The sequence below is a fragment of the Gavialis gangeticus genome, unplaced genomic scaffold (assembly GCF_001723915.1).
Source record: "Gavialis gangeticus isolate Ggan-Ray unplaced genomic scaffold, GavGan_comp1, whole genome shotgun sequence".
Lineage (NCBI taxonomy): Eukaryota > Metazoa > Chordata > Crocodylia > Gavialidae > Gavialis > Gavialis gangeticus.
The window spans coordinates 74,396-85,667 of NW_017728982.1; the positions used below are offsets into that span (position 1 = coordinate 74,396).

The window sequence follows — 11,272 nt, forward strand, 5'->3', positions numbered from 1 at the left end:
AGATCGGTTGATATATCTAGAGAGATGGATAGATAGAGATCTAGATAGATAGAGATATATGCATATATAGAGAGATAGAGATTAATATATCTATATTCATCCATATATTTATAGATATATAGAGAGATGGACAGACAGACATATAGATAGATGTAGAAATATAGAGCTATATAGCATTGATGATGCACGTTTTCCCCGCTGTTCTTTCCCCGGCTCTGGTGGAATCACTTTTTGTTGGAGGCCGACTACCCCAGCTGCTACCTGCACGGCGGCACTTCTGTCTGATCCCAGCTGGGTTTCCATACGGCTGATGCGCTTTCGTGAGATTTTTGCCCACTTCTGCGTGCGAGGCTTAAGGGCAAGCAGCTTGTACGTGGAAATGCCGAGAAGCAGCCAAAGCCGGGACGCGGAGCTGCACTCCGGATTGTAGCCAACCCATAACTCAGGTTCCTAAGATGTCTCAAGGCTGCATTTTACACAGGGTACTAGCTCCTGCTCTTGAAATATCGCGGAGTGGCCTCTCGACTGTGAAACAGGAGACTGGATATAAAATAAAACACAAGTTAAAGGAAATCGGTAAAGATAAAGTGTCAGACTAAAAACTGCCGAGAGAATTTAATATGAAATTGGCATGTGACCATGTCTATTAAAATGTGATTTATGAGAAAACATTTTTGGCAGTAAATCTTATTGCCTGTGGCTATTGCTGGAATTTGACTAAGAGTAATATCAAGACATAAAATAAAAGAGTCATTGTCTTTCAGTTTACTTTTAAAAAAAATCAATCATGTCCCATTTTCCATAGAAATTGAGTTATTTGAGCATAAAATGCAATTTAGCCATGAATACCAATTCTAAAGTATTTTTATTCCAGAAAGTAATACTAGACAATGATCAGGAATGCTGTTTTCAATGCTGTAAGAAAGACATTGGTTTTTAACCTTTTTTCATCTGTAGACCCCTAAAAAATGTTGAACAGAGGTGCAGACACCTTTGAATTGTAAGTGCTGGTATTCACATACTTTTGACTGATCATAGTTATCTTTCATGGACCCTTTAAATACAGTCTGCGGGCTCCACAGACCACAGGATGAAAAACACTGCTATAAAAAAGATACTAGAGCATCTGGAAACCTGATCCATTGCTTAGACGTGCCATAGACTCCCTTAACACATTACTAGACTGGCTTCAGAGGAATTAGTCACAGGAGAAAGTCACCTGTGTACTGCCCATGTTTTCTCCGAGTCTTGTCAAACTGCACCAGGATTTATTTAATTTTCTTGTGAAAACAAGAGCGCTTTCTTCCTGTGTTTATGAAACTGTTTATATTATTCTCATAAACTGTATGGAGAAGCAAATATCCAATGTGTTTTAAACAAGATGTAATTTTCTGGCCTCTGCATAGTGCATGCAGTTTAAAATTAAATTCATAGTTTCATAGTAGGTTGGGTCAGAAGGGACCTGAGTAGATCACCTAGTCCGACCCCCCGCCATGGCAGCAAAGAGTACTGGGGTCAAATGACCCTGGCAAGGTGTACATCTAGCCTCCTCTTAAAGACCCCCAGGGTAGGAGCCAGCACCACTTCTCTTGGAAGTTGGTTCCAGATCCTAGCCGCCCTGACCGTGAAGTCGCGCCTCCTGATATCTAGCCTAAATCTACCCTCCGCCAGCTTGTGACCATTATTCTTGGTCACTCCTGGCGGTGCTCGGGGGAACAGGGACTCCCCCAATGCCTGCTGATTCCCTCCCTGACCAGTTTGTAACAGGCCACTAGATCCCCTCTCAGCCTTCTCTTTTGGAGGCTGAACAGGTTCAGGTCCCGTAGTCTCTCCTCATAGGGCCTGCCCTGCTGCCCCCGATCATGTGAGTGGCCTCCTCTGGACCCTCTCCATGTTGTCCACATCCCTCTTAAAGTGCGGTGCCCAGAACTGGACGCAGTACTCCAGCTGCGGCCTGACCAGTGCCGCATAGAGGGGGAGGATCACCTCCTTGGACCTGCTCGAGATGCATCTGTGGATGCAGGACAAGGTGCAGTTGGCCTTCCTGACCGCATCCCCACACTGCCGGCCCATGTTCATCCTGGCATCAGTAATGACGCCAAGATCCTTTTTCTGCCTCTGCACTGATGAGAAGGGAGTTCCCCAGCCTGTAGGTATGGTGCTGGTTCTTCCTCCCCAGGTGCAGCACCTTGCACTTGCCAGCGTTGAATCCCATCCTATTCTTATCCGCCCACCCCTGTAACCTGTCTAGGTCCGATTGCAGCCTATTGCTCCCTTCTAGCGTGCCCACATCCCCGAGTTTGAACAGGGTGCTTTTTACCCCCTCGTGCAAGTAGCTGATGAAGATGTTGAACAGTGCGGGCCCGAGGACCGAGCCCTGGGGGACCCCACTGCTCACATCCCTCCAGATCAAATGTGACCCATCCACCACCACTCTCTGGGTGCGGCCCTCCAGCCAGTTGGTGACCCATCTGACTGTGTGGGTGTCGACACCACAGCCCCCCGTTTTTTAATGAGAATGGGGTGAGAGACAGTGTCGAAGGCCTTCCTAGAGTCCAGGAAGACTATGTCCGCTGCTACCCCTGCATCTAAGGATTTGGTGACCTGGCCGCAGAAGGCCACCAGGCTGGTCTGACAGGACCTGCCTCTAATGAACCCGTGTTGGTTGCTCCTGAGCATAATCTCCCCACCAGCCCCTCGTGGACATGTGCCACGATAATTCTCTCAAAAAGCTTAGCCAGGACTGAGGTAAGACTAACTGGCCTATAGTTTCCTGGGTCCTCCTTCCTCCCTTTTTTGAATTCATCCCACTTGCTCTGAATATAGTGCCTAATAACAACTTATCTAGGGACAAATAGTAGCTACAGCAAGCCAGTATGGAAACTGCTTAATTTTCTAGAATTAAACAGCATGGAAAAAATCATTGGTTTTAAATTTCATTCTCTGCTTTTTAATTTCAAGAGACCATTAAGTCCTTTTAATTTGACTATTGTGCTTGAATTACTGTATTAGAATCTGATAAAGTATCAGCTTTGCCAGGGGTCCAAAGGACACACAGGGGGAAAAAAATTACAGTACAAATCAAATGCCTGGAAATGGGGGAATCAAATTCACTGTCATACAAGGATAACACTTTAAAGTTTATCGTTTAATGCTCTTGGCAATTATACCAACAGTTTATGAATTATTTTAACAGAGTAAGTTATTTGCCACATCATATCAAGTCCTTTATTTTATACTCTGCTGGCTTTAATTGTTCCTCTAGCATTAATAGAGCATAATAATAATAAAGCATTGCAGCACTGAACGTACTTTCCTCTTGTTCTTTTCACATCTTTATACCTTGAATAACCAATGTTGTGTCATTCTAGGTAAGCTCAAAGCCTGGCAATGGAAGTACACTTAAGCTATCAAGTTGATCAAAGTTATCAAGTGCATCAATTCTGATCATAAATGATAACAGGTGCTTCGTTCAGTTTGCGTTATTATGGAGACTGCCGCTTTCTGTCCTCAATGTCCAAGCAATAAGATGTTTAGTTGGTTTGAACTAGTCTCCATATCCCATTATTGAACCCTGAATAATCCAGTCTGAGGCATTCAGTTAGATTGGGATCTTTAGCAATGGCCCTTCTTTAATCTTGGAACATCTCCAACCATAGCCCATGTTTGCTGTTCTGCAAAAAGCACCCATTTTAACTTATTTGAATAGGTCATAATGCAAATCTTAAGCAAGGCTTCCAACAGGTTTAGTCACCTTTTCACTAGTTATCTTAACTGACATTTATACTGTTACATGTGGAAGGATCAACTGTTTCAGGTAAGACCTGCATCTTGCATTTCTAAAAGACAGTGAACCATGAACGTGGCTAACAAAAGCTCTAGTGGAATATATGTATTAATCTTTCAGAAACAACATCTAAGACCAGGCTTGAGAACACCAGTAAGCTATTTTCTGTGTAGGTTTTTGCGGGACAAAGGCAAAAGGAGAGGACTCTCTTTTACTGTCTGCTTTACACTAGCGTTTGAAACTTTCCATTGAATTCTTTCACATATAAAGTTCACTGGCTGAAATGAAACGCAGGAATTCATGTATCAGAAAGTCAAGAAGGCACTCGAATGGAGTGCTGTTATTCAAACATTGTTCCACCAGGTAGAATTCTGCATGACTAAAAGCCTCTCCATTACTATTCACAAAAAGAGACTTACTTCAGTTTTTTTCAGGTTAATCAGACCACATTTATTTAGCACCTGAATTGGTAATTCGATTAATAGTCCACAAAAATTAGGAGCATACATCAGAATAAGTTTTTCAGGATCTGTACATCATTAACAAAGATGTGTACTGTGTAACAAAAGCTTGAATGTACACGCACGTTTTAAAATGTTGGAGAGAAAAAAAAAAAAATCACTCAAGGGGATGCAACCATTTCCTGAGAGGTTTCAAATCCATAAAGCTAGTTTTGTCAACAGAAATTTCAAGCTACTGCAGAGGAAGGGTTCGAACAAAAATACATCAGAAGAAGCACAAGTGGGATAATTAAAGTCCTTAAATACATATTAAAATGAGTGTTTTAACCACAAGTTTTACAGGGCATTTCTTTGAATGCGATGCTCCAATACAATGAATATTATAAAGCAATGTCTCAGTATCAAAACACTGTCTTCAATATTTAAAGTGCCACGGTTTGTCAGACTACATGGAATTTAAAGGAAGTACTACTACACCAGCTGCATAGACTACCCTTTTTAACTGCACTACAAAAATACAAACAGATTTTCTTTATAATACAACCCAGCTGTACAGTTCACTTCTATCAAACTACAATGATTCTTTTTTAAACTTGTGGCACATTTCTTTTCATAAAACCCTGAGGTAAAAGGTTAATATGATAATTAAAATACTTTTTTTCTCATTACGCTGGAAGTAACTGCAAACTTTAAAAAAGGTAACCAGTGATGTTCCTCTATCCTTGTTTTCAGTTAAAAACAATCAGACCTGGAGAGCCTGATTTTCCCTAGATCGAGTCCCTTAAAGCATACTGAATATTTGCTAGTGCCGAGATGGGCGCCATTTGCCATCTCTGTAGCTCTCTCTTCTGTTATCATAATCGCTGCTCCAGCCATCACGACTCCTTTCTTCACAGCCATACTCATCTCTGTTTCCTCGGTAGTGATGCTCAGATCCCGGGTCATAACTCCTATCTTCGTAGCTGTACTCGTCCCTATTGCCTCTGTAATGGTGTTCAGATCCACGGTCTCCAAATCGCTGCTCACGGTTCAAGTGCCTGCTGTCCGTGTGATAAGGATGGGAGTTGGCCCGGTTCTTGCGCAGTGCCGCGGGGTCTGAACGCCACTGCATTTGTGAGCCTGAAGACTGATTGTATGAATGACTCTGCTGGTAGCTTGAGGCGGCAAAACTAGACTGATCTGAATGCTGAGATCCATACTTCCCAGTATATTGCGACTGCTGCCATATAACGTTATTCATCTGAAACGGAAAAAAAAAAGACTAATCAAGAAGGCAGCCCAGCTGATTTGAGGCTACAGAATCAGTACTTGCTTCTGGTGGGACTGGATGATTGACTGAACAGTTTAGTGCTCCATGGTGCAGGATCTGGGACAGGTTCTTTCAATGTCTGCAATAGCCATGGGAGGTAAATATCAGGGGAAATGCCTGGCATTGTATGCACTAGCACTCATGGCAGCCACACAGCCTGAGACTTTAATGTGATACAGCAGTTTGATTCATAGAGAACAAAGGAAATATTGCTTAACTTTAATTGATAGACTAAGTTAAAAGATAAGAGGAAAGTGGAACTTTCAATTTCTTTTTGAGGTATAGTTCGATTGAACCGATTATACTCAAAGAAAATAAAATCATCACGAGTTAATTTTGGACAGCGAGGAGTGTTTGTTTTCAGACATTTATATTCAAACAGCAGGAAAAGTATCAAAGCTCGTGGTTTTATTCAAACACATTACATTTGTCCTTCTGTTGAGCCCGGTTCACATCTCGCCTGAACAGAGCCTCTTGTGAAAACTTACAGAATAGCTGTTAAGTTTAGAAGTGTTCATTGTTATCTCCAGCTGAAATCTTTGGTTCAAAGACTTCAGTACTCTAAACGACTGAAACTGTATATTAACATTTCAGAGATGCATTCCTGTGAACTTTATTTAACATTTGCCTAACATTTAAAGATGCCTCAAGTACACAGAGGAAAGCTCTTCTACAAATCATCTATCCACTTGCTTGTAACCCCAACTTCAGACTCTATTCCTGTTTTAAAAAAAAAAGAGGAAAAAAAGAACAGCATACCACTGCTTGTCTCTGAAGGTTATCAGGAGATGAGAAAGACCTCTGTCCAGAAGTTGTTAGCATGTTATCTGGGCTCCTATCATATCTGCTGAAGAAAGATTAGGAATTTTAGTCTCAAGTAATCTAAATCCACCATAGTGCAAGGTACAGGGCTATCAGCAGCTTAGTAACGTGATTTTTAGCTGACTAGCACTGCAAAAACACATAACAAAAAATATTAGTCTTGCTTAATTTGCATGTTTGACAGCACTTTGTCCAGATCCTTTCGTTGTTTCCTTGGCATGAGTGTTTCTTAAATGGCATCATGACTAGCCACAAGGATAGGAAGGAGAAGTCTGCAGTAAGAGTAGGATCTGAAAGCATCTATGACTTTAATAAGTGACTAGTCTTCAGGAACACAACATTTCTTCAGCACTCTTGCTAATCACCAGTGCTTTGGGCCTTCAGTTGTTGGGCTACCAAGAATTTGTACAAGGGTAAATGCTTCCAAATTCTTGTTAGAAATGGAAACAAAGGCTGGATTGTTGCTCAGAATGCTACCGTCTCATTTAGACCATATTTGGTTATATATCAGGTGAAGCAGCAGTTTTCTCTATGTTAGGTACTTTGACAATTTACAAAACATAGCATTGCTCAACATTACTAGTCAGACAATTCATCATTTGATGGCACCTCAAAGCGCCTGGAATAGAAAGTTCCATTTTTCCAATGAATTTCTCAAAAGCACAAGGCATCACTGGGCTTCTCTTGGAAGCTAGTATATACCCAGAGTCTCTCCAAACAAGTCAGAATGAACTAACACTGCTACATGAGTCAGTTGTTCAAGACTTGACTTCATTATGGAAAACCACCTCTTGAAACTTCATTTTGGACGTCTGTTAGACACTAGCAAGTAATTAGTTGATGGATCAGATCTGACATTAAAACACAGCTATTAACTCTGTTGTACTACATTTCAAGGCAGTACAAAGCACTGGCTAGTTATAAACATGCCTCTACACAAAGATCCAAAATGGAATGCATTGTGTTTCTTACGGTGGTGCAGTTAACATGCACTTTTTCTGATGACCAGACATACAGCTCTGCAGCTGAGTATTTTAGTACCTTTTTGTTTTACTTGCTACTGAAGAATTCCCTGGGCCACTCAGAATAAACCTAGCCATTTTACTCATGGTTTTACCAGGTCATTCAGTCACATCTGCCAACAAAAGACCATAGGTATTTTTGAAGGAATAAAAGACCCTGTGCCCTCAAGGCTCAGGGCAAATTTCCAAATTCTATGGTCCAAGGCACCTGGTGAAGTGGCAATTTGGAATGGAATATGTTAGGTACAGAATAAGCTTTTTTATTTTTTAACTTGGTTTTCTGGAGGTATTAGGGGAGGATACTTTTTACTCTCTCTCTCCAGTAGTTTTCTAATACTGTGCTTGATGTAGAGAGGCTATGGACAGTGGAGATGCTTACACTGGAAATAAAGTACAACTGCTATTCTGCTTATAGTAGTTCTCGTACATTAAGTTGGCTATAAAAGGATCTGAGAAGCACCTGCTGTTAATTGGAATATTTGTCTTACCTGTTAGTATTTGGTGTTGAATGTGGTGTGCTGGATGGGCTCGTGTTAGTGGCTCCATGTGGGGAATGAGATGAATTGCCATCCTGAGATGCATGACTACTCCCTGAAGAGAAGCAAATATTTCATGAGATAAACCGCTGGATCAGAAGTGAACCTGCCTGAAGATGAAAACAACAGGCATTTCTTAATTGGCTTTGGAGTGTCATCAGTGATCCGCCAAGCCATACAAACAATCAGATTTCCAAAACAAGGTGTTGCAACTGTTTGAATACCCAGTAGTGAAGATGCAATCAAGCTGCAACATTCCAGCCAGCCAATCTAATTTAACTGCAATCGGTCAGAACATGCTTTTGGAGCTACGGGACAGATAACCCATGCATAATTCACAAAAGCTTAAGCGGGCTCTCCTTTGCTTGTAAAGAAAACGTTACTTTTGCTTTTGGCCACTCATTTCACTATTGGCTCAATCCTGCCCCTTTTGAAGCCTATGCATTCTCCCAAGGAGGGATGTTCTTACTCTGTATAGTTCCCAGCTCAGCACTGGGGCTGTGCAAGGCACTACTAGAAAAAAAAATGATTTACCAAAGGGAGCTCTGCCATAACTTCAACATGCAGAGTACTGGATTCCAAACTATTCACTCAATGCAATTTTTTTAGCCTAGGCATTGAGTACAAATATGTATCTATGCTTTTGCTAAACACTCTCATCTGGTATCCTGTACAAAACCTTGCAGACACAACCACACAGGAAAAAACTAAAACAAACAAATGAACACGGAAACCTAAAGAGAATACAAGTTGCTTAACGTGTTGGCATTTAAAGTTGCAACCAGCTTTCAATCACTTTCAAGTAGTGGAATTCTTTCTTGAGCAATTCTTTTCTCAAGCCTCACAATCGCTCTCCTTAACAAAGCGTAGGCATTTCCACAGTCTTTATATAGTTGCATCCTCTCCTCCATCCTTGCCTTCAAAATGCTACCCTGAAGCCTGACATGTTCTGTGACACCATAGTTTGGCAGAATAACTAATTTCCCTCCTTCCCCTGGTCAGACTCAAGGCCACTCCTTGGAAAATGCCAGCTGTTTCTTTTCACTCTGTTTTTGACCCCAGGAAAATAAAAGAGCAATTTTTCCATTGCAGACTCTGTTGTAAAACACTCACTTGAATTTTTCCTTACCAACAAATTTATTTTTACTTTCATCCAGGTATAGGGACCTCTCTGTCTTGAAACTTCCTTGGCATACTATCCCTACACAAAATGAAATATAAAATTCCTGGTCTTCACTAACTTGCACCCTCTTTACGCATGAGCTCTTTTCTACCTGTAGCTGTCTGGCTCTCAAGTAAGCTATTACGAGATGCCGATCCTCTTGTTCGCCAATTAGCAAGAAGAGTGAGGAAGACTTCACATTTGTGAAAAACATACCCCGTCAATTGAGTCTGAGCCATTTCAGGCCTCGTTTAAAATAACCCGGGGCGTACATTTTTTGTTAGCCTCCAGGTGTTTCTCTTTGGGGTAGTTCTAGACTAGACAAGATTTAGGAGGAGGATCTCCAAACATCTAAATGCAATCAAGTCGTGATTCGGCACAGCTGTTGCTCACATTTTGCAGTGTTAAAAAAAAAGAAGGTAAAACTAGAAACTAAAGTTAATGTTAACGTAAAAACAAGGGGGGATTGCATCCAGAAAGAACCGACAGACCATCCTCTAGCTAAACGAAAAGGAGAGTATGGTAAAGCTTGTGCACGAGCCTCTTCACACCTTCATTGCACAGAGGAACTGACCATTAAGCAAGTGAGTGACAATTTGATTTAAAAAAAAGCATGTGCGATGTCAGCGATTAATCCAATCAACGAAAGGCGAATTGATCAGACTTCAAGTAGGTCGGAGATGAGAAGCACTCCACTTTGTCTAGAGCAATTACAGGGTTTAATTTCACAGATACCTGATCGGAACTGAATTTTGATAGGCCTTCCAAAAAGTTTGATCCCGTTAAGCAGACTCATTCCATAAGGGACAGATTCTTCGTGTTTGAAATTCACAAATGCAAATTGCTTGGGTTTACCATCTCTATCCTTAGGGATTTTAACTTTAATTACTGGACCTGCCTGCAAAAATCAAGAAACAAAAGATGTTAAATGAAAATAAAAACAAAAAAACCCCCAACAACAAAAAAACCTGGAGCGATTGTAGGAAAAAACCCACCCTTTTTGCTCTTACAAAGAAATGGAAATAAAATAAGTAAAAATTGAGCCACTTGGAAACCAGCACACGGCGAGGACCGCGTCGGCAGCGAAATGTGTCATGCGGGGGGAATTTTGTTGCGCTGCAAGCGAAGCCCCGCGCCCTCCCCGCCAGAACCGCCGCTGCGCTTTTTGCTCCCCGTTGAACCCTCTGCTCTGCTTTCTACTCCCTGCTTGATTCACTGCTCTGCCTTCTGCTCCCTCCCCACATGGGTCTGCCGCTCTGCTTTCTGCTCCCCTACCCACCCTGGTCTGCTGCTTTGCTCTCCGCTCCCCCTGCTTCCCCCCCACGTCGGGGGGGGGGGGGGAACCCTCGGGCCGGGCGGCGGGGGCAGGCCGGACTCCGGGGGTGAGGCACCAACGCGCGGGGATCCGGAAGCGCCACCGGACCGGACCGGACCGGACCGGGCCCTCCTCCCCCGCGGCGCCGTTACCTGGTGGAAGAGCTCGAAGACGAGCTCCTCGGTGACCCGCGGGTCCAGGTTACCCACGAACAGGGTCCGGTCTGCTTCGGCCGCCGCCGCTCCCATGTCTCCGGCCGCACCGCCCGGGCCCACCTCGGCGGCGCACTGCGCAGGCGCGCTCCTCCCCCGCGCAGGCGCACAAGGGGCAACCGACGTCATAAGGTGCAGGGATGCGCCTGCGTGGGCTTCTACGCGGGGCGCGTGCGCGGGCGGGAGGGGAGCTGGAGGTAGCAGGGTGCGCCAGGGCTTTCGCGGGTGTTGCGAGCGTCGGGGCTGGCGGGGGCTTGGCCCCACAGCACGATTTCTCTGCAGCCCAAACATAAGGCAGCTGCTGCAGGCACCTGCGAAGCAAGGGGTGCATTGCAAAGGCGGTCACCGCAAATCAAGGGCGTGCATTGCAAAGGGCCTCTTTAGCAATACTCAAGGAGGGGCTTGAGTGTGCCCAGGGGTGCCTGAAGTCTAGAAAAGGTCAAGAACCACTGCTATCTTCTGTGCAGCTGGGAGGAAAAGAGACTTTGAGCAGCTGGGGAGCTGGCCTGCCTGGCTGCAGAATTGGGGTGTGTGGAGTATTCATGCTGTGTCATCACTCCTGGCTCGAGCAGGAGGGAGTTTGCTTTTCTCTTGGGCTTGTGCTGCCCACACACGGCTGACACCTAGTTGAATTCGACTGAACTCA

The 11,272-nt window shown here is 43.6% G+C and overlaps 1 protein-coding gene across 2 annotated transcripts; it reads right to left on the reverse strand.

The window, feature by feature from the left end:
* Window positions 1-4,211: 4,211 nt before the first annotated feature.
* On the reverse strand, window positions 4,212-10,713 carry RBM7 (RNA binding motif protein 7). 2 transcript variants are annotated; one of them, XM_019511841.1, is made up of 5 exons: window positions 10,567-10,713; window positions 9,835-9,997; window positions 7,890-7,992; window positions 6,317-6,401; window positions 4,212-5,488 (listed from the first exon to the last, which is right to left on the reverse strand). In XM_019511841.1, exons 1-5 carry the CDS (start codon window positions 10,660-10,662, stop codon window positions 5,051-5,053), a joined length of 885 nt encoding a protein of 294 aa, XP_019367386.1. In that variant the 5' UTR covers window positions 10,663-10,713; the 3' UTR covers window positions 4,212-5,050. The 2 variants fall into 2 exon arrangements, with proteins under 2 accessions (XP_019367386.1, XP_019367379.1); XM_019511834.1 differs by having other exon boundaries at window positions 6,317-6,404; window positions 10,567-10,712.
* Window positions 10,714-11,272: the final 559 nt, after the last annotated feature.

What these genes read in the sequence shown, in the direction of transcription:
- RBM7 (XM_019511834.1), bottom strand. Translation starts at nt 10,662, where the DNA reads ATGGGAGCGGCGGCGGCCGAAGCAGACCGGACCCTGTTCGTGGGTAAC. An exon ending in TCAACACCAAATACTAACAG is followed by an intron (nt 6,405 to 7,889) that starts GTAAGACAAATA and finishes ATCTTTCTTCAG; the next exon opens with CAGATATGATAGGAGCCCAG. An exon ending in ACCTTCAGAGACAAGCAGTG is followed by an intron (nt 5,489 to 6,316) that starts GTATGCTGTTCT and finishes TTTCCGTTTCAG; the next exon opens with ATGAATAACGTTATATGGCA.